The sequence below is a fragment of the Delphinapterus leucas genome, chromosome 8 (genome assembly GCF_059928025.1).
Source record: "Delphinapterus leucas isolate spDelLeu-1000000601 "Yukka" chromosome 8, BTC_Dleu_Yukka2, whole genome shotgun sequence".
Lineage (NCBI taxonomy): Eukaryota > Metazoa > Chordata > Mammalia > Artiodactyla > Monodontidae > Delphinapterus > Delphinapterus leucas.
Window position 1 is genome coordinate 111,427,798 of NC_143136.1, and position 23,633 is coordinate 111,451,430.

At 40.1% G+C, this 23,633-nt stretch overlaps 1 protein-coding gene across 9 annotated transcripts in view; it reads right to left on the reverse strand.

The window, feature by feature from the left end:
* The window catches only part of HERC2 (HECT and RLD domain containing E3 ubiquitin protein ligase 2), a 230,830-nt gene that overhangs the window by 135,586 nt on the left and 71,611 nt on the right, over positions 1-23,633 (reverse strand). For 8 of the 9 annotated variants that reach the window (XM_089916960.1, XM_089916954.1, XM_089916958.1 and 5 more), the window contains 9 exons: positions 16,971-17,149; positions 12,494-12,678; positions 10,710-10,865; positions 9,822-10,007; positions 4,509-4,679; positions 4,016-4,119; positions 2,993-3,143; positions 437-651; positions 53-185 (listed from right to left, as the gene is read on the reverse strand). In XM_089916960.1, the coding sequence (XP_089773086.1) occupies positions 53-185; positions 437-651; positions 2,993-3,143; positions 4,016-4,119; positions 4,509-4,679; positions 9,822-10,007; positions 10,710-10,865; positions 12,494-12,678; positions 16,971-17,149 (1,480 nt within the window). The remainder of the gene's footprint in view (positions 1-52; positions 186-436; positions 652-2,992; positions 3,144-4,015; positions 4,120-4,508; positions 4,680-9,821; positions 10,008-10,709; positions 10,866-12,493; positions 12,679-16,970; positions 17,150-23,633) is intronic. The other variant, XM_089916956.1, reaches the window with a different exon arrangement.

Consider the following 23,633-nt stretch of genomic DNA (forward strand, 5'->3'; position numbering starts at 1 on the left):
CTACATGTCAGTTGAAAGATCTACAGTACAGCTACAATATTGAGCGTCATACCTAAATCTTCATGTTTTAAGAGGCAGCATAACAGCAAGCGGCCGACCTCCTCCACAGGATGCTCAGGAGGAAAGGTGATGGGTGTGGTCAAGTGGCACTGCCTACAGTACCTTTCTATCTGACACAGAAAGTCCTGCAACAGAAACAGCTGGAGGTAACTTCAGAGCCAACCTCACAGCATCGTCATGAATTCTAAACTAAGTGCCGTAGCTTCTAAAACCTCACCGGACATTGAACTGAACCAGCCTCTTACCTCAAAACCAGCCCTCCAAATAATATGTAAACAAAGTCTGTGCTAAGCTAACCAAAGTCTGTGCTAAGGTGTTCACAAGTCAAAGTCCTAAGGTAAACAAAGGACGCTGAGTGTGGGAAGGCCTCACTCACCTTCACGTTGTGGTCTTGAATGTTATTGTCAGCAATGGCTTGCAGGAATGCCTGGGAATGGTCACCCAGCGCCCGTCTGTGGGAGTAGAGCCGGGACTTGCTGGCGGGAGTGCCCCCTGGAGAGCTACAGTGGTCCTCATCTTTCTCCTCGTTGTAGCTGTAGTGGATCTGGCTAGTCTGCAGGCCTCCAGAGAAGATGGATGACTGAAGCCACTCTAGAGAGTGCACATGCAAACGTTAAAAAGAAACCTGAGTGCACTGTTCAGAAATAAATACTGAAAAAAAAAAAAAAAAAGATAGAAAACTAAGAACTTCATTTAGGAGGTGAAATTCAGGATCATTCATATGCAAGTCACATCTAACATATTTACATAGATTGGCTTATAATTCCTATATCTATGTGAAAAAAAGTAACACTTTCTGGTTACTCAACACATCTTAAGCATGGTATCAGAACCCAATATAATTGTTCCAGATACCTGCTCAAACATGGAGCTGTCCAGTTCCACAGAAACCATGTGAAGACTAGAGCTATGCCTTCTAACAGGGAAAAGAGCACTGAGGCACCACTTACACAAGTAATCACCGATTTCAACTGGGATAACCACAGGCTACAAGTACTACGGGGGGAATGACCGTGCAGCAACAAGCCCCCGACTATTCGGGGGGACGGTAAGGAATTTGCTGTAATCTGGATGAAGACCAAGACGCTGAGCATCCAGGCAGGAGAACAGCATGTGTGAAGGGTTCCATGAAGAAAAACATGCTCAGGGCAGCACGTCTCCCTAGAGCATTAATCAATTAATAATAATAAGAGACTACTGAACATACAACACAAGATCGTTAAGTAAGGGATGGACACGTGGAAACCTGAGATCCAGTAGGCTATAAAGGAGACCTGTGTCGAGGCACAGGTCAGACCCCATAAGAACATGCCACCCATCAGTGCAAATAGGGATACTCATTGTAACTGCTATGAGTGAGATTCACCAAAGAATAATCAGTTTTTACATAACTACAGATTTTTTTTCAATAACTGTGCTATCAAAATATTCCTCCAAAACCCAAGCAATCAAATCTGGGATGCACTCAATGTCCTTTTACTGGAAATTTCGATTTTAGAGCACTCAGGAGCATTCATCAAAGTGCCACATTAATTCTTCTAAAACACAAATGTGATCAGACCCTCCCTGAACCTCTCCATTTAGAACTCCCTCTTGTCTCTTTTTTTAAAAAAAATTTATTTTTTGTGTGTTTTTTTTTTTATTTTTGGCTGCACTGGGTCTTCATTGCTGCGTGGGCTTTCTCTAGTTGCAGCGAGCGGGGGCTACTCTTCGTTGCGGTGCATGGGCTTCTCATTGCGGTGGCTTCTCCTGTTGCAGAGCACGGGATCTACGTGTGCGGGCTTCAGTAGTTACAGCACTCGGTCTCAGAAGTTGTGGCTCGCGGGCTCTAAAGCGCAGGCTCAGTAGTTGTGGCACATGGGCTTAGCTGCTCCGCGGCATGTGGGATCTTCCCAGACCAGGGCTCGAATCCGTGTCCCCCGCATTGGCAGGCGGATTCTTAACCACTGTGCCACCAGGGAAGTCCCCTACAGGTCTTCAGAGGAAGAAAAGTCCACTGTCTTCGAGGCTCTGCAGACAGCAAAGCGCCCAGCACACACACTAAGGGTGTGCTCCAGAAGGCAGGCTGAGCAGGCACCATGATCATCCCTGCCCACTAGCCTTCTCCCCCGACCCTACACATACACAAGCAGCTCGAAGCTGACTTTCTCAACGATGCCCTCACACACCCAGTCTGCTGGGGCTCCAATTTCAGGATGGCTCCACCTCCATGAAGTCTTTCCCTCCACCCCATCCCCACTTCCCAAACCACTTACAAATGTCTCCATTTTATCCTCTAACACCATCCAACCTGACCTGCTTACCATGTCTGGCTCATCATCACACAGGAAGCACCTGAGGGCAGAGGTGCACCTAATTCTACACCTACTACACCCATGTTAGAGACTAACATGGTAATTCACATGAGAAATTACTCGATAGATGCTTGTTGGATAGTCAGTGAAAGACAGATGGAGAAATGCAAAAATATGTGAAGAGATATTTAAACCTATCATATGGGATAGGGAGAAAATGTAATACTTTAGGTGGTTACAAAGGCTGCCATCCCAAAATGTATTGGATTTGAGTCTGGTAAAAACGCAATGCTCAAACAGAACAGCATTCCTAAGAGGAACAGCCAATCCACATCACGTGGATTTCTAGGCACACAGGGAGATGTCAGTCGAGTTGAGCCGATCTGTTAGAGGATGCAGAAGTGAGACCACGCACAGGCCCAACATTCCTACATACCTGTTAGCTTCCTGTGCTGCCACAGATCGTGAGCACAAATGAAAGCTGCTCACAGCTATTTCTATTAACTGGTTTAGTCTCACTATCCTTATTTTTCCTCACCAATAACTGTGTTGATTTTTCCTGTTCTATTCTCAGTAGCACTTACAGCTCAGCTAAAATAACCTGCTAATCTGTTAGCAGAAAACAAAATTTTTCTTACTGGCGCATTCAACCTCAACTGGAGATAGCGGTGTGCTCATAGCTAAATAGGAAGCGTGTAACCCAAGGAGTAGGCCCAGATTTCTTTCAGTGTCTATAAGAGGTGAAGACAGACTTCCCAAATCTGGTATGGTAACAATTTCTTGGTCAGGCTGCAAAAGATAAATTTCAACATTAGTATGATGAGATTAGTAGTATGAGAAAACAGCGTTAATTAACATTAAACCAAGACCAACAGCTTTAACCTTAAACAAGACATACTGCCATAATAAAGACTATATCCTATAATAGTGAGGTCAGGCTGCTACCAAAATAACAGAAGATATAAAGCAGACAGTATATGCATAAGTCTGGTAGAAAATCCAAAGCAAGGATAAACCACTTGGCTAGAAAATTCCTTAGGGAATCAAATAGAAGTTAGAAAAGAAAAGGATCTAATGAAAATAATCTTAAATGTTGCCAGCCACATGACAATTTATAAACAAAGTTAATTTTTCCCTTCATAAAATGCTGCAAACATTACCCTTGAGGCATAACTTAATAAATTTTATTACCTCTGTATCCATATCTGGAAAGCCGATCCCAATATACGAATCCCAATGCTAATGAATATATAGAATGGACATATTTCTATTCTAAAAAATTATGCTACTAAATAGTTCCTCCCCAAAAATATATATCTCAAGATGGTAAGTCCTTCCGAATTTCTACATAGGATTACAATAAAATCATAAAGACAAAAAGTTAACCTCTTTTTTTTTTTGTGGAACAAGGTCTACGTTTCTTAAAAATTAACAATTTTAAAATAATTTTTCAAGGCTAATACATCATAAACTACATGAATAAATGTAAATTGATTTATGAAAAAAAATCTCTAAAAGATCTTTGTGTTTATCACTTAATAATGACCCCCTCCCCCAAAAGATCCAACCAGCAATATTTCAGGGTAAAAACCACTTCTCAGAAATATCCAGAGAGGGTCTCCACTGAAGTCCACCTTGGTGCTCACTGCACACAGCCTCACCTCCAGATACTGGCCAACACAGAAGGCATGCATTGATTCCCGTGTGTCTTCAAACTGCAAAGCAGCTTCCAAAGCTACCACTGGGTCTTCCCCTACAAACTGAGCTGAAACATAACAAACAAAAGCAACATGACTTCAGTACAGTTTGCCTAGGCATTTATAGTAGAAATGGCAAGTAGGAAATAGATTAGGCAGGTTAACTCCAAAGTGAGGGTTACCAAAGTAATGTGATCTCTCATCCTCTGCCAGGGCTGTCTGGGTCAACTCAGAACTTGGAACAAGTTCCAACAAGTGTTGGAACAAAAAATGCATAATGATAAGAAATTTTGCATATGTGCCTGAATTTGCTGTGATAGGACAGACCCCAAAGTCACTGACAGATTGAAATGTATGGGTGCTGGAGCAGTACTAAATTGATTATTTTAAACCAAATGCTCTGCTTAAAATAACACATCTGAAACTACTAACCATGAAGTAAAAAGCGAGGCCTTACCAAGAATACTATTTCCTGTTAATGACTGCGTCTGGAAGTCCTTTATATCATACACTTTCCCATCAATCACAGTCCAGAAGCCTCCATCTTTATTATGGTTCTCCAAATCAGCTTTGCGTATAAGCGTCACTTCCTCATTATTTCTACAGTTCTGACCTGTAAAAAATGACTCTGTGTATACAGAAACCAAAATCAATGAATCAATAGATCAATAGATAACATGACTAGTACAAACTGTGTGAAAGAACTACAAGGTGAAATAGACAAATCCACAAACACAATGAGAAATTAACATACCTCTTCCTATAACTGTCACCACAAACAAAAATTCAGCAAGGATACGGAATGATTTAAAAACAAAAACACCACATGAACAGCATGAATAGCAAGTCTGGCCATATACCAAGCATTAGAGCAAATCTCAAAAGATTTCAAATAAGTCAAGTTACACAGCAGGGACACTGACTACAATGCAGTTAAGTTAGAAATAGGCAACGGAATTCCCTGGGGGCCCAGTGGTTAGGACTCCACGCTTTCACTACCGAGGGCCTAGGTTCAATCTCGAAAGCCATGTGGTACGGCCAAAAATAAATAAGTAAATAAACAAACAAACGAATGAATAGCAGAAACAGGTAACCAAAAATAAATAAAAACCTCTACATATTTGAAAATTATAAAATATATTTCATAAATTCCCAGAAAAAAATGACTACGGAAATCAGACAACTGAAATGAACAATGATGAAAATACTACAGATCAACACTTGTGACATACAGCTAAATGTATGTTTGAGGGCATTTCTACCTTTAAATGTATATATTAGGAAAAAAGAAAAGCTAAAAAGTTAACAAACATAAAATCAATAAAATTCAATGAGTTCATAATGATACTCAAAAAAAAAAGAAAACCTCATGGGTCACCTTTGGAAGCATTAGGACTCCAACTTAATATTACAAAAAATGGTTAACGAGGGGTGGGGCGGTGGTGAATCAAGCCAGGATCACATCCTCCCTGTGCAAACTGTATCTTATGCTACCAAAGAGCTGAGGGCAAGGTTGCTGGGGGACTGCACAGGGGACACGTTATACATGAACTCCCTGGTCCATGTGAACAGAAGTGAAGGTGGGGCCGCCCACCATCACAGGCCTCTGAGCCGATGAAACAAAAAGCACACACACTCTGACCCATCAAAACTGAATCCGAATCTCATTAAGCCTATACATATTATCAGCAGTTTACAGAAAATGTAGCTGACAGAAGATGTTAAGATTTGAAGAAGAAAATGCAATCAACCAAGTTCAGAAAATGTGAAATTCTCCAGAACAAATGTCCTACTTCTTTGAAAAATAAACAGTATGACAAAAGAGAGGGAGAGGAGAGCCTGGAAATAGCTGTTGGGGAAAAAGAGACTCAAGTATGTATCACCCAACTGCACCGTACAGAACTTGTTTAGATCCTGACTCAAAATAACCACTAATAAAAAGATTAATCAATCACTGTTTATCTTAGGATAATGAGATTGTGGTTTTATTCTCCCAAAAAAGTTCTTATCATTAACAGGTGAAGTGTGTGAAAATGTTTTAAAGACAGAAATATGCTTTAAAATAATACAATCAATCAATCAGATAGAAAGTGTAGGAATGCTTCAGGAATGTGAGTTTTGTTTTTGTTTTTTTTTTGGCCACACCACGCAGCATGTGGCATCTTAGTTCCCAACGGGGAATGGAACCCGTGCCCCCTGCAGTGGAAGCTCAGAGTCCTAACCACTGAAATGCCAGGAAAGTCCCCAGGATTGTGAATACTTTTTATTCTACATTCATTTTATTATTCTCTCTTTTATCTCTGTTAGAAAACTTTCAAAATAAACATATTACAAAAAAATCAGTATGCTAACAATTATCATTTCTCAGAAAGTTAGAAAAATGTCAGATTAAACCCTAAGAAAGAAGAAAAATAAAGAAAGAAAGAACAGTGTGGTATCAGCGTAATGACGGACATTTGGATCAACAGAATAGAGAGCCCAGAAATAAATCCTCACAATATATAGTCAAATGATTTTTTTGACAAGGGTGGCAAGACCATTCAATGGGGAAAAAAGGACAGTCTTTAGAAATAAATGGTGCTGGGAAAACTGAATATTCAATTGCAAATGAATCAAGTTGGACCCCTACCTTTCACCATACACAAAAATTAACTCAAAATAGATTAAAGACCTAAACATAAGAGCTAAAACTATAAAACAGAAAACTCTTGGACTTCCCTGGCAGTCCAGTGGTTGAGACTCTGCATTTCCAAGGCAAGGGGCGCGGGTTTGATCCCTGGTCGGGGAACTAAGATCCCACATGCTGAACGGCGCAGCCAAAAAAAAAAAAAACCTCTGTGTGTGTGTGTGTGTGTATCTTAGAAGAAAACATAGGAGGAAAGCTTAATGACACTGGATTTGGCAATGATATTTTTAGACAAGACACCAAATGCACAGGCAACCTTCATCAAAAAAAAAATCAAAGTACACTATCAACAGAAAAAGCAACCCACAGAATGAGAGAAAATATTTGCAAATCATATATATCCAGAATACGTAAGAAACTCCTACAGCTCTACAATAACAACAAAAAATCTGGCTCAAAAGTAGGAAAAAGAGGGATTCCCCAGTGGTCCAGTGGTTAGGACTCTGCACTTCCACTGCAGGGGGCACGGGTTCAATCCCTGGTCGGGGAACTAAGATCACACAGAATGGCAAAAAAACAAAAGTTGGAAAAAGACTTGAAAAGACATTTCTCCAAATATATGCACACAGTCAACAGGCACATAAACAGATGCACAACACCACTAATCATTAGGGAAAACCAAATCAAAACTACAATGTAATACCACTTCATCCAAACAGGATGGCTATTATTTAAAAAACAGACAACAAGTGTTGGCAAAGAGGTGGAGAAATTAGAACCCTTCCTTGTGCATTGCCTGCGGGAATATAAAATGGTACAGCTACTGTGGAAAACAGTATGGCAATTCCTTAAGAAATTAAACATGGAATTATCATATGATTCAGCAATCCCACTTTTGGCTATATACCCAAAAGAAGTGAAAGCAAGGACTCAGACATCTACACAGTCATATTCACAGCAGCATTAGTCACAACAGCCAAAAGGTGAAAACAGTCAAGTATCCATCAACAGATGAATGGATAAAAAAGGTGTGGTTTGTATATGTGTGTGTATACACACACACACACATACATACACCATATATACATATATATATATACCAAATATATGTGATGGAATACTACTCAGCCATAAAAAAGAATGAAATTTTGCCATTTGCGACAACATGGATGGAAAAAAACTGTATAATCATCAAGAGTTGCAGAAAAAGTATTTGATGAAACTTAATATCCATTCACGGGACTTCCCTGGTGGCACAGTGGTTAAGAATCCACCTGCCAATGCAGGGGACACGGATTCAATCCCTGGTGCAGGAAGATCCCACATGCCAGGGAGCAACTAAGCCCATGCGCCACAACTACTGAGTCTGCGCTCTAAAGCCCACGAGCCACAACTACTGAGCCCACGTGCTGCAACTACCGAAGCCCACACGCCTAGAGCCCATTCTCCACAACAAGAGAAGCCACCGCAATGAGAAGCCCGCGCACCACAACGAAGAGTAGTCCCTCCTCGCCGCAACTAGAGAAAGCCCACGCACAGCAACAAAGACCCAACACAGCCAAAAATAAATAAATAAAATATAAATAAATAATTTTAAAAATCCATTCACCATTAAAGACTCATCACAAAGCAGAAACAGAAGGAAACATACTTAATATTTTAAGGTATCTACAAAGAAAGTCCTACAGCAAACATCATACTTCATGTGTGAACTCTGGGAAGTTTTCCCTCTGCTCTTAGGAACAAGACAAGGATGCCCATTATCACCATTTCTATTCCACAGTGCACTAGAGGTGCCAGCAAGTGCAATATTTCCGGGGCAAAGCTCTGTGCTCAGAAGCAGACACGGGCAGAGAGTCACCTGATTCAGACAAAAGTGGCACTCTAGAGGAGAAACCACAACGGTCCTTTCACCCAAGCGTGCTGGCACAACAATCCTACGGACAAAATGCATATGGAAAAAAATGGCATGCGATCTCTTGGCACAGAGGAGGGACAGGGAGAACTGCCACACTTCGTAGAGATGAGGCACAATCACTGTGGAAACCTGGCATTCTGTACTAAAACACGCCTTACAAACCACCAAGCAAAAGACATGAGGATGTTTAAACAACTAAGTTGTTATGGGGCACATGTCTATCTGATAAAATGATCAAGAGAAGCAGAGGAGCGGCAAGCACACAAGCCCAGAGAGGGAAATCTTTCAGGGAGACAGAGATAGTGTTTGGGAGGGTCCTGCTTAATGAACAGCTTCCCCTGTGATCAGTCCCAAAGCTGCTTTCGGTACTTTTGTGTACATGTTATACTTCACAATAAAAAAAGGTTTTACAATGAGTATGTTTGAACTGCTGATCAAGTTATATGCCTTCAACCATATACAGTAAACAGACAAAAGTCACAAATGACCATTTAAGTTCACAACAGTAGATGAATCGTGTTGAAAATATTAGCTATACTAAAAAATAAAAAATTATGCTCAATATCCTAAGGGCGGTTATTTTCCTCAGGACAACTGTTACTTTTCGTTTTAAGCTCCTATGTTATAGAAATGACAATCTACAATGGCATAAGAAAAGGCCTACCTTGCTTGAGCTTTCCTATAAAATGAAAGTTGAACCACAACTTCAATTAATTCTGTGAGTTCAGGAAGTCATAATACTTAGATTCAAAAGCATCAAAATTCAAAACTTTGAGAAGACAAGTTTCATTCCAATTTGGTAAGCACTAGATACAGTACGGATGGGAAGTGCTCAGCTGACTATGGGAACTCCGTAACTCATGTCACATAACACCAATGAGTTTAAGAAAGTCCTCCCATATTAATGTCTGCCTCCAAAGTGGGACCATATCTAACCACCTCAACAGTACCTTCTGGAGACAATTTCCAAGAAAGGGTTTTCCAGAATGTTCTAAAATAATCCAATTTGGGATGTAACAACCATTTCTAACGGAAAAATTTTCCTTAAATATAACCCAAATCTGTTCTGATTTGGATTATCTTTGTTTTCCATTTACACTACCATCAGTGAAAATGGCAATAACTGGTCTTCCTTTGTTAAATAGTCTTTCAAATGAAAAGGCAAGAACAGAATAGACTAGGACAAAACTTTCCTCAGTGAAAGCCTTTAAGTTAAGATGCCATACCCATGATGCCGGGCCAGGCTAACTCTTCATGGTCGTCCCTTTCCTTTCCTGGTGCCAGGTGGTTGAACCGATCCAGATGTTCTAACAGGCCACCCAGCAGAGGGACAGCTCCAGCCTCCTGCATGAGACCAGCATTTTTACTGAGCAGAAGCACTACAGAAACTACTAGTTCTGGAAGGAGAATACCTACATTTAAAAAGAAAAATAAAAAGGCGTAAGATTTAAACAAAAGTGTTCATCCTATAAAACCATTCTGTAAGCTTGTGTTATGTTTAAATTCTGATAAATCACAAAATAAGGAATGCTCGTCCTTTAGCATATTTCTACAGGATTATTTTATCTTTCATTCTGAAAGAAACAAATATAGGTATCAAACAGAAGCCTCTGAGTTATAAGAATACTTTTCAAAAACACTGTGTTTCAACACAAAAGTATTAACTAGGGTCTTTTATTGAGAAAACTAAGTGTTTGCCACTAAGCTTATTATCAGAAAAAAGGCACTCAATACTCTGTCACAGAATTAACTTGAAAAAATATTTAAAAATATAGGAATTTATTAAGGTCCTAAAAGGGGCAACTAATTCTTATGCTGCTGAAATAAAATTAGACAATTACCATTAACCTCATTATTGAAGTGTTAATAATGGTCGTATGACTCTAAACCACCAATTATATGTATCACTGTATATGATACAGTGACGTGACTCCCATACCAGGTTGCTCAACCACAGAACTGTCAGTAACTAAAAAAACGAAAGGAGAAAGGGCTACAGGACTAGAAGATGTATGGGGTAAAGGCATGCAGGTTTACCACAAAATGATAAATTTTAAATCTCATCAATCTCAGAAAATAAATACATGCCCACATTTAGGAAACAAGGTAAGTACCAGTGAAGTCCCCTTCCACAATGCAGGCCACCTCTGCAAAGTGCCTCCAGCTAGTGGAAGCAATGCTGGCTGCCACGGGCAGTATATCTCCAATGTGTGTGCACAAAAGGGCTGTGTACTTCTTCAGCAAGGAACCAACCCCCATTAGTTCAGGACCTGAAGGGAAGATTTAGACAATTTCATTTGCACTATTAAAATTTACTTTGTAAATAAACTTCATCGTTCCACTATTCTACTCTCATCTATACATTTTTTACCTATAATAATTTTCTCAAACAGGAGCGGTTAATCTTACTTATTTAGTCCTTGGCTCCTTTTATATCACATAATTTGAGAAACTGAATTTGGATATACTGATTTTTATACACTGCACTATATAGTATCTAAAAACTTCAAGTAAAAATACTAAAGTCATAACTTAGAGTTCTAAAACCTTATATCCAATATACATGTTTTCTAAGTCCAAGGCTTAATGCCTGAAAATTACTCCCAGTGAACAAAGTTAGGCATTTTTCAATCTTATAAAAATCTTCAACTTTTCGGAGCTTCCCTGGCGGTCCTGTGGTTAAGACTCCACAATCCCAATGCAGGGGGCCCTGGTTCGATCCCTGGTCAGGGAAATAGATCCCACATGTGTCAGCGAAGATCCTGCGTGCTGCAACTAAGACCCAGCACAGCCAAATAAATAAATATTATTTTTAAAAAAATCTTCAACTTTTCCTCCTACATGGCTCTTAAAAGCTTTTTAGTTCTTGTAACTTTATGACATTGAGATGGTCACCTCTTTCAGACTGAAATGGTTCACCGATTTCAACCTGAAATTTTCCATCCTCTACAAGTGCCTAACGATTTTCAGGAAGTAACAAAATTGTTTTAGACTATACTGGATATAAAAATATTAACAGGGCTTCCCTGGTGGCGGAGTAGTTGAGAGTCCGCCTGCCGATGCAGGGGACACGGGTTTGTGCCCCGGTCCGGGAAGATCCCACATGCCACGAAGCGGCTGGGCCCGTGAGCCATGGCCACTGAGCCTGCACGTCCGGAGCCTGTGCTCCACAACGGGAGAGGCCACAACAGTGAGAGGCCCGCATACCGCAAAAAAAAAAAAAAAAATTAACGAAAGTAGCAAACCTTTCCATTACTGACAGAGAAAACTACCTTATAAAGAGCCAGGCACTCCTTTTGGAGTTTGTGGAAAGTGCTCTACTCTACGTTGTACACAGAACTGAGCACTTATGTATCATCCTATTTTCATTCTCATAGGCACCCTCAAGTCTTCTTAACCTAACTCTGTAGGTGAGCAATCTACAGCCCCCAGGAGACTTAGTCCCGTGTCCAACAGCTAATAAACCAGAGCTATAACTGAGATTCAGTCTTCCTTCAACAATAATGCATTCCTCCTACTACACCCATCTAGCTTACCAGGGTGACATACAAACATTAGGTCACTATTTCGTCCCCGCATTATATCAATCTCTAACAGTCCACAACTAACCCGTTGAATAAGTCTGATAAATCTTCTGTAAGATTGACCTGAACATAAAGGATGCTATTTCTCATGTCTAAGGAATTTAAATGTTAACACAATGAAATAAAAAATATTGATGAGTCTAATATAGAAATATCTGTTCAAAAAAAGTGGATGCAAAATGAAATCCCCCCAAATTGGTGCATCTAACAGTATAAGAGCTATACATCTGGGCCATGCAGAATAGGCATGTCAAGAAGCCTAAATAAAAAAGCCAAAATACACACAAGACACTTTAACATTTTAAGTAACTTACTAGAAATATCTGAAGTCTGACCAACATTTTCTCCTGGATAAAGTTTACTGATAAGTAAGCGCTGAAAACGCAGCAACAAATCCAATGAAGCAGATCTCTCATGACTATGTTGCTCAAAGTCTAGACATGATGATATCCGACGGGCAACATCTTTCAATCTGGCTACTGTCTGAGAAGCAATGTTTCTACGCAGGAGAAAGAGGATTGCAAAATTAAACAAGTTATGCTTGTTTTTAAAGGGGGAGAGGGGTTGTAAAAAAAAAAATCACAACATAAACTAAAATCAGAAATAAAGATCATACACCCAAGTGACCTGCAGCTGGCTTCCTTCCCCAAATGTGTGTCAGCTGTATCTGCAATAAGCACACCTCATTCAAAACTGAGCAGAGGCACACGGAAGACACAAGAGGTAGAATGATACCCTTTGCTTTATAGATGTGCTCCTAAGAGTTGCATGGAACAGTCCAAAATGATAGAAAACCCCTGTACAAACCTTTGGAAGGAAAAGTAACTTATTATTTTTTGTCCAAATCTGCATTTCAAATATAAATGTGACACTATCCTTAAAGACAAGACCCACTAGCATTTCTGCATCTGCCTCACAAGTGTGCCTTCAGACTTAATCAAGTAAACACCCGGGTGGGCCATGTGGGGGGATACCCAGGGCTCAGAAACTACAGGAAGGAAGACCAAAGTGGGCACAAATAAAACAGGTCAGAGTAAGAGATGCTCAAAGAACACGGCAGCAAGGAAAGGAGCAGAGGATCCAATTCCAACTGCAGGATCCAACTTGAGCCATGAACCATCAGTAAGTAAATGGGGAGAAAAGAAAGTACAATTAGAAGAGTAGTAAGTGTTCTGTTTCCATGAGCAGAATGCAAAGGAACCTGGGCACAGAGGTCAAAACAAGGAAGGGGAGTGGACACAGTGGACACTGTAGGTGATGGAGTGCCAGGCTGCTGGCACTAGATTCTGCAATGCTGAGCCACCAGTTTTGAAAGGAAAGTGACATCCTGTTTGTGTCCGAGAAAGGTAACTAAAGTCAGTGAGAAAGCAGATCTTAGAGGGCACAGGGAACACCAGATAAGACCCTGCCACCCAGGGACAGTCTCGGCGCCAGGTGAACAAGGTCTGATCCGTGATACTGAAGACAGAAGGAAGGAAGTTAGTGAAGTTAAAGAGCCGAAGTAGATGGGCTTCCCGGGTGGCGCAGTGGTTGAGAGTCCGCCTGCCGGTGCAGGGGATACGGGTTCGTGACCCGGTCCGGGAGGATCCCACATGCCGCGGAGCGGCTGGGCCCGTGAGCCATGGCCGCTGAGCCTGCGCGTCCAGAGCCTGTGCTCCGCAACGGGAGAGGCCACAGCAGTGAGAGGCCCGCATACCGCAAAAAAAAAAAAAAAGAGCCGAAGCAGAGCCTGGAACTTCTGTCAGTGTAGCTCCACCACAGCAGCCCCAACCCAGCCAGAATGGTGAGAGCCAGCGGCTGACAGCTGGGCACTGTCACTGGGGAGGCAAGTCCGGAGCCTCTGCACAACACCAGGCCACGGAAGAGGATTCTGCTCCACTTCTTTGATTTCTAACGTAACAGCAGGTTTGAAGAGAACGTAACAGCAGGTTTGAAGAGAACCTCTGTCAGTCGCACCAGCCCCCAGGGTTCATCCACTACAGCAGTGGAGTGAGGACAGGAGCAGAAGACACACATCAACTCACGTCCACAGAGTTGAGAAGAAAGAGCAGTAGGGACCCCTGGCTTGTGCTCAGCACTCCCAGCCACACAAAACGCAGGTGGATGCTCAAGGCCTCACCTGCAGTCCACCTCACCTTTCTGCTCCACGACCTGATAACCTGACCTGATAACCATATCACAATAGAAGAAAAGGTCTGGAATCTGGGTTTTATGCCATACATGATGGAGCAAAAGACAGTAATAAAATACAATACAAATGTTAACTTATTTCCCTAATATAAAATTCAGAATCATAATCAAAGTGTGTAATTCTGATAGAGTTCATTAATTTAAACATCTTCACAGCTCTCTATTGCCAAATATAAATGGTTTTCTGTGGTTCTTTGCCAGCATAAGAGTTACTCTGAAATCTGTTTCATGGCTTACTTTTGGGAAGCTGCAGTTTCTCCAACCTGTCTTCCAAAGAATAAAATATAGGAAATGTCTTCAAAATCTCCAAAATGTAACTCTTTAGACTATTTTTCAACAACTGCATCAGCCAAGAGGTATTTAGACTCCATACACTGAGTCTCCTTTAGTCACAGACACTTAAGGTAAGAAATAAATGTTAAAGTTTATCTCTGCAAGGGGAGGGGCACATCATCTATGCTTATGAAAGGACCCTGGAGCATAGGCATTCTGTTAGTGAGAGGGTTGTACATGCATTTTTCTTTTTCTATTTTCCAAAAATTTTTAAGGTACTATTTACTCCATGTTTCAGGTTTTGTTTTGTATTTTCCAAACAGGTACATTTTCATTATAAATCTGCTGTGGAGCCAACTCCTCCCTGCATGCCAAAGGAACCAAAAGTAAAGAGGAAAGTTCAGAAGACAATGTGCGAGGATGGGCTAGAGAGTACTGTCCAACGGAAAAGTACTGCCAAGGAGTCACATGTGTACTTTAAAATGTCTACCAGTCACATAAATAAAGATAAAAAGAACATGTAAAATCAGTATTAATAATGTACTTATCCCCATATATTTAAAATATTATCATTTCAACATAAAACCAATAAGAAAAAGCATTGAGATATTTATATTAGTTTTTTGAAGACACAAAGTCTTCAAAAGCCACTGTGTATTTTGTACATACAGCACATCTCAATTCAGATAACTAAATTTTCACTGCAAATACTCGATCTGCACTTAAGTCTCATAAAAATGCAGAGCTGAAAAGGTAAATTCATATAGCCAAGTTATTCCAAACATAATTACAAGTTTTCTAATAGCTGAATCATGTCTAAGTTTTTTAATTTTAATTTTAATAAAAAATAAAAACTCAGTGTCTCAGCTACACTGGACACCCACAGGCAAACGTGGCAAATGATTGCCAGACTGAACAGCACAGGGGTAGGTAGGCTAAGATGGACAGGTCTCTACACACCAAGGGAACAAGTAGTCTGAACAAGCAGGAGAGCTGGCCCCTCATGGGAACAGTAACCTAAGACAGGACCGAGGTCAGAGAACCCTGCACTGGCTCTCTGCCAGTGACACCAGCGGGCCCAGACACAGCCTCCTCGGCAAAGGAAGGGGCGGTCAAGAACACGGAAAATCACATCTTGAGAGACTGCTTTTGCTTTAAAACTTCTCCAGAGACCTTTACCTTTTCACTCCAAAACACTCAATGTGCATTTTCTCACTTGACCCTCGATTAACTCTGCAAGATAAACACTGCTCTTGCTGCTACTGCCACAGTTACCATGCTGGGCAGGTGTCAGTGGCCAGCTTTAGACAAGCAGGCGCAACTGCAATTTTCTAGGAACAATTCCCAAGCTCTTGTCACTGCCACAGCTGCACTGACTTAATTCACTTTATTTCAGACTGTTAGAGTGAAGATCAGAATGCATGAATACTGATTTTAAAAATCATCACCACATTATAAAAAATAGGAAACAAGGGGGTTTTTATTAGCATTTACTAAAATATATGTCAGGAACTAGCTCTAAAACTTCCTCTTTTAAAAGCCCAGCAAATTCTGGTGTTTCCAGGTGTGAAGGGCAGGCCACCCCACGCCAGTACACCGCCCACCAATGCCCTGGACTTAGGTACCTAAGCCAACCCACCAGGCCCTCTTTCCTCTCTGTATAAACAATAAACCAGAAGCCAGGTTTACACAGAGCGGAGCTGTGTTACATAAAGGAGCAATAATTTTTCCTTGTCTAACAAATGCCTTTCAGAAACCACCCGGCTTTTTTGCTCTTTCTGAAGGACACCGCAACGCAGACTGACATTCTTTAGCAGTGGCTGACTACTTCAGCCCTTATCAAGGTGAGTCTCTGCATATATTCTGACTCTGACTGATTCTTACCTCCTTCTGATCAGTCCTTTGACAATAACGCTCACCATTCTTTTACTTACTTCAGCTTTTGAAAGTTGTCTTAGAAACTAATAGATATAAATCTATGATATATAGAATGAGGCAAGGACACAACCAGTTTAAAAAAAACAATCTTACCATGATGATTTTCATTTGTATCTACCTGCTTACTAACGAGGCTAAGAACCTCATCCTAGGTTTATCACACACTCCAATTTTCTCTTGTGTGAAAACTTTTAGAATCTCCAGTTCTACTTCATACATTCTAACCTCTCCTCTCACCTACATTTAAGAATCTGCTCTAAAGTCTATCCTAGGTAATTTTCAAAGTACTTCATCAACTAAACACATTTTTGAGACCCTAGTGCTTGATCTCACTATCTTAATATGAAAACCAATAATCCTCCTAATTAAAATATGTCTAATGCTATTTACCTAAGAAGCTGTTGTATGAGCTGAACCAGAGGCAAGCACTGTTTTCCAGAAGATTCATAGATTCCCGTATTAATAAGATCTTTATCCAGTGGAGTCCTACTTCTATGAAATGTCGAGGCATTCGCTTCCTGTTCATCAATTTCTTTTTCCTTCTGTGCTTCTTTTTTGGCTTCAATATCCTGTAATTCATGAAACAGAAACTGGTTACCAGTTATCTCAGTAGCAGGTATGAAGGCACCATGGGCTGAGCCCTGATCCCACAGCCTAGCTGTGTGCTGACTCACACACCTGGTGACAGTGGCCCACACCCACCCACTGGAAATCACGCCACTCAGTTGCTCAGTTTCTAAACAGACGATTTGTCCCACAAACCCCGTGTCCAGGCTGCCAGTGCTAATGGTCTCCAGCGTCCTTCTGTGAAGTTCCTAAAACCTTTACCCCTGCTTCTGGCTCTCACAACACCCAATGTGATCACCTAGGCAGAGTCTACCTGCTTTGTAAACATGAAGCAATAACCTACAGAATGGGAGGATACATTACCAAATCTTGTATCTGATATAAGACATACAAATACAGAAAGAATTCTGACAACTCAACAATTAAAAGATAAATGACCCAATTTTAAAATAAACAAAAAATCTGAACAGACACATCTTCAAAGAAGATATACAAATGGCTAATGAACACATGAAAAGATGCTCAACTTCATTAGTCATCAGGGAAATTCACATCTCCTAGGACAGTATAATAAAAAAGATGAACAGTAGCAAGCATTTGCAAAGATACAGAGAAACTGGAACTGTCATACATTGCTACTGGGAATGTAAAATGGTACAGCCACTTAAGAAAACAGTCTGGCTATACCTTGAAACATTAAACATAGAGTTACCGTAAAACTCAGCAACTCCACTCCAAGGCATACGCCCATGAGAAATAAAAACGTATGTCCACACAAAAACCTATGCACAGATGTTTATAACGGCATTATTCATAGTAACTTAAAAGAGAGAACAACCTAAATGTCTATCAGCTGATGAATTAAACAAAATGTGCTGTATCCATACAACAGAATATTGTTTAGCGATTTTAAAAAATTAAGTACGACATGAATGATACAACTTGGCTGAACTTTGAAAACACTATGTTAAGTGGAAAGCGCCAGACACAAAAGGCCACATACTGTACAAATCCACTTATATGAAACGTCCAGAACAGGGACATCTTTAGAAACAGAAAGTAGATTAGCGGTTGTCAATGGCTGGGAGGAGTGGGGGATGCGGAGTGACTGTTAAGGGGCACAGGGTTTCTTTTTGGAGTGAAAGTGTTCTGAAATTAGATAGTGGTGATGGTGGTTGCACAACTCTGTGAAAATACAAAAAAAAAATCACTAAATCATACACTTTAAGAGACTGAATTTTACAGCAGATGAATTAGATCTCAATAATGTTATTATTTTAAAAAACTTTTAAAGGAGGTATCTTTTGCCAGTCAAATGCAACCAATATTTCTGAGGACCTATTATACACTAAGCATTGTTCTAGTAATCAAATTTACTGTGAAAAAGCACACAAGTTCTTTCCTACTGGGCTTTATTTTCTAATGGCAAAAGCCAGAACAAGTCTAAACACAAAGTCTTCCCCATTCTGAGGGGTGTGGGGACAAGGACCATGTCTAAGGGGCTGGACTGGAACTGTGCCACCTACTCTTCAGAATAAGAAGGACACAGACCAGACAGCTTGAAAATGTGCATGCTTTTGACCCAACTTCATTTCTAGAACTTCTTCCTAATAACCATTCTTATACCCAATGACTTATAATCTTCAAGAATGTAATTAAAAATTATTTATAATAGTAAAACTATCTAAAACCTAAATGGTCAACAATAGGAAATTGTTTAAAAAAAAAAAAAAGTGATTCCCTTTCCATATGACAGACTTCCCCAAAGCAACAGAACAAATGGGCATCGCAGAATATTCAACACAGAAGACATGGCAACCTTATGAGTGGAAAAGATACAAACCACTGAGACCAGTTCTGGCATCATAATTAGTATTGTTAGTAAACATTTGCATTTTTGAAAGCCTGGAAGACCATACATGAAAAACATTAACAATGGTTATTCCTAAATGATGAGGGTTTTTCTGTTTATGCCTTTCTGTAGCTTCAAAACATTTTTGTTTTAAAACAAATGGCCTTTTGGCTATTTTTTCAGACATCTTAATTATTGTCATAGGGATCACAATCTGCATACTCTATAGCCCACCTCCCCCTCTCAAGGTACCACTCTCCAGCAGGACGCAAAGAATAAACATATGCTAACTAAATTAACAGGTTCTAAAAATACTGCTTGGGGGGACTTCCCTGGCAGTCCAGTGGCTAAGACTCCGTGCTTCTACTGCAGGGGGGCGTGGGATGGATCCCTGGTTGGGGAACTAAGGTCCCGCATGCTGCACGGTGCAGCCAAAAAATGTTTTAAAGTAATAAAAATAAATATAAAAAATAAAAATACTGCTTGGGTCTGGCCCACATGTGAACTGCCTCTGCCTGTTCGCTGTCATTGCTCCCATCAGGTGAACTATTACACTGAGCCACACGGAGCACAGGAAGAAAAGGAAGAGGTTTGGAGTCAGCAACCTGTCATTCACTAGTCATGACACCTTAGCAAATCACTAAACTTCTGTGGTATCTATGTCCACGCTTATAAAATGGAATTTTAAGACAATTTTTTCCACTCAATGTGAAAAACAATTCACATTTCCTGGCAAGAAAAGAAAAATTTACACATAGAAAAACTTTCTCTGTCCTTTGCCCTCCTCTCTGCCCCCTACTGTACATTGTTTACCTGCATTATGCATCGATCAGCCTTCCCTATCAGCAAAAATACCTGCTCAACCATAAACAGCAACATTCTCCTAGCATCAACAAGACAACACCCTCAAAGAAAACCCTCCTTCTTCCTCTTGTAAGAGGCCATGATGATGCTTAGATCTGGATTGTGTAAACTGTCAATAATACATCATTTAACGTACAGCCCTCTGTCTCAAAAAACTTACATAACTGAGCCTTGACTTGTAACGAACGCAGTAATTCTCAGAGCTTTCTGAGATTCTGTTCCTGGGTTATAATCCTCAATTTGGCTTGAATAAAATTTTCTATCTCTTTCTTAGATCGACTGATTAATTTTTTGTCAACATCAACATGGCTCACAAGGTTAAAAAAAAAATGAAAGGAAAGTACACAGCATAGTATCTGGAAAATAACAAGGTACACAAAGAATGATACTTGCAACTAAAATCATTACATTTATGGTTTACTCTAATTTTTTTCAATTTAATCAAGTAGGTATATTTTCAAAAACATTTTTAATACACTCACTTCATCCAATTTTATCAGTGTAAGTTTTTAAATTGAAAACTATTATGACAATGAAAGCAACAAAAGAAGCTATGAATGGCCAATAAGCACATACAAATTAACACCCCACCCTACCCGCAGAATAGCTAAAGCTTTTAAAAAGACTGACACGCCTCATGTTGATGACGTCAAGAAACGGCTAGAACTCTCATGCACGCTGGTTCGGATGTAAATGGCACAACCACCTTGGGAAACTGTAAACACACACCCACCCTAGAACCCTGCAAATTCTAATTCAAACTATTTACCCAAAAGGAAAAACACGTGTTCACTAAAGGACTTTTACACAGCATGATAAGAGCAGCTGTAGAGACTCAAAAATCATCGAATGTCTATCAACAGGAGAAGGGATACACCAACAGTGCCATAATCGCACAATGGGGCACTCCTCAACAGCAAAAACAAAGTGACACTACAGAAGCCTCTTAGGTAGCCTCATCGACCAAACAGCAGGCAGCAGAAGCAAGGAGAACTAAAATCCTGCAGCCTGCAGAACAAAAACCACAATCACAGAAAGACAGATGAAATGAAAAGGCAGAGGACTATGTCCCAGATGAAGTAACAAGATAAAACCCCAGAAAACCAACTAAATGAAGTGGAGCTAGGCAATCTTCCAGAAAAAAAATTCAGAATAATGAGAGTGAAGATGATCCTGGACCTCGGAAAAAGAATGGAGGCAACTAGCGAGAAAATGCAAGAAATGTTTAACAAAGACCTAGAAGAATTAAAGAACAAACAGAGACGAACAATACAATAACTGACATGAAAAATACACTAAAAGCACTCAATAGCAGAATAACTGAGGCAGAAGAATGGATAAGTGACCTGGAAGACAGAATGGTGGAAATCACTGTCATGGAACAGAATAAAGAAAAAAGAATGAAAAGGAATGAAGACAACCTAAGAGATCTCTGGGACAACATTAAACGCACCAACATTCGCATTACAGGGCTCCCGGAAGGAGAAGAGAAAGAGAAAGGGCTGGAGAAAATATCTTAAGAGATTACAGTCGAAAACTTCCCAAACATGGAAAAGGAAATAGCCACCCACGTCCAGGGAGCGCAGAGAGTCCCAGGCAGGAAAAACCCAAGGAGAAACATGCCAAGACACATAAGAATCAAATTCACAAAAATTAAAGACAAAGAGGGGACTTCCCTGGTGGTGCAGTGGTTAAGAATCCGCCTGCAGATTCAAGGGACACGGGTTTGATCCCTGGGCTGGGAAGATCCCACATGCCACGGAGCAACTAAGCCCGTGCGCCACAACTACTGAGCCTGTGCTCTGGAGCTGGCAAGCCACAACTACCGAGCCCACAAGCCACAACTCTTGAAGCCTGAACACCTAGAGCCCGTGATCCACAACAAGAGAAGCCACCGCAATGAGAAGCCTGCGCACCACAATAAAGAGTAACCCCCCTTGCCGCAACTAGAGAAAGCCTGCGCACAGCAATGAAGACCCAACGCAGCCAAAAATAAATTAATTTCTTTAAAAAGACAAAGAAAAATTATTAAAAGCAACAACGGAAAAACAACAAATAATACACAAGGGAACTCCCATAAGGTTAACAGCTGGTTTCTAAGCAGAAACTCTGCAAGCCAGAGGGAGTGGAAGGTATATTTAAAGTGATGAAAGGGAAGAACCTACAACCAAGACTACTCTACCCAACAAGGATCTCACTCAGATTCAACAGAGAAATCAAAAGCTTTACAGACAAGCAAAAGCTAAGAGAGTTCAGCACCACCAAACGAGCTCTAAAACAAATTCTAAAGAACTTCTCTAAGTGGGAAACACAAGAGAAGAAAAGGACCTACAAAAACAAACCCAAAACAATTAAGAAAATGGTAATACAAACATACATATCGATAACTGCCTTAAATGTGAATGGATTAAGTGCTCCAACCAAAAGACACAGACCGGCTGAATGGATATGAAAACAAGACCCATATATATGCTGTCTACAAGACACCCACTTCAGACCTAGGGACACATACAGACTGAAAGTGAGGGGATGGAAAAAGATATTCCATGCAAATGGAAACCAAAAGAAAGCTGGAGTAGCAATACTCATATCAGATAAAATAGACTTTAAAGAATGTTACAAGAGACAAGGAAGGATACTACATAATGATCAAGGGATCAATCTAAGAAGAAAATGTAACAATTATAAATATATATGCACCCAACATAGAAGCCCCTCAACACATAAGGCAAATACTAACAGCTGTAAGAGGAAATCGACAGTAACACAATAATAGTGGGGGACTCTAACACCTCACTTACACCAATGGGAAGATCATCCGGACAGAAAATTAATAAGGAAACACAAGCTTTAAATGACACAATAGACCAGATAGATTTAATTGATATTTATGGGACATTCCATCCGAAAACAGCAGATTACACTTTCTTCTCAAGCGCACATGGAACATTCTCCAGGACAGATCACATCTTGGGTCACAAATCAAGCCTCAGTAAATTTAAGAAAATTTAAATCATATTAAGCATCTTTTCCAACCACAACACTATGAGATTAGAAATAAATTACAGGGGAAAAAACGTAAAAAACACAAACACATGGAGGCTAAACAATATGCTACTAAATAACCAAGAGATCACTGAAGAAGTCAAAGAGGAAATAAAAAAATACCTAGAGACAAATGACAATGAAAACACTACGGTCCAAAGGCTATGGAATGCAGCAAAAGCATTTCTAAGAGGGAAGTTTATAGCAATACAATCCTACCTCAAGAAACAAGAAAAATCTCAAATAAACAATCTAACCTTACACCTAAAGGAACTAGAGAAAGAAGAACAAAACCCAAAGTTAGCAGAAGAAAAGAAATCATGAAGATCAGAGCAGAAATAAATAGAAATAAAACAACAGCAAAGATCAATAAAACTAAAAGGTGGTTCTTTGAGAAGATAAAAAAAATTGATAAACCTTTAGCCAGACTCACCAAGAAAAAGAGAGAGAGGACTCAAATCAATAAAATTAGAAATGAAAAAGGAGAAGTTACAACAGCCACCACAGCAATACAAAGCATCATAAGAGACTACGACAAACAACTATATGCCAATAAAATGAACAACCTCAAAGAAACGGACAAATTCTTAGAAAAGTATAACATTCCAAGACTGAACCAGGAAGAAATAGAAAATATGAACAGACCAACCACAAGTAATGAAATTGAAACTGTGATTAAAAATCTTCCAACAAACGTAAGTCCAGGACCAGATGGCTTCACAGGT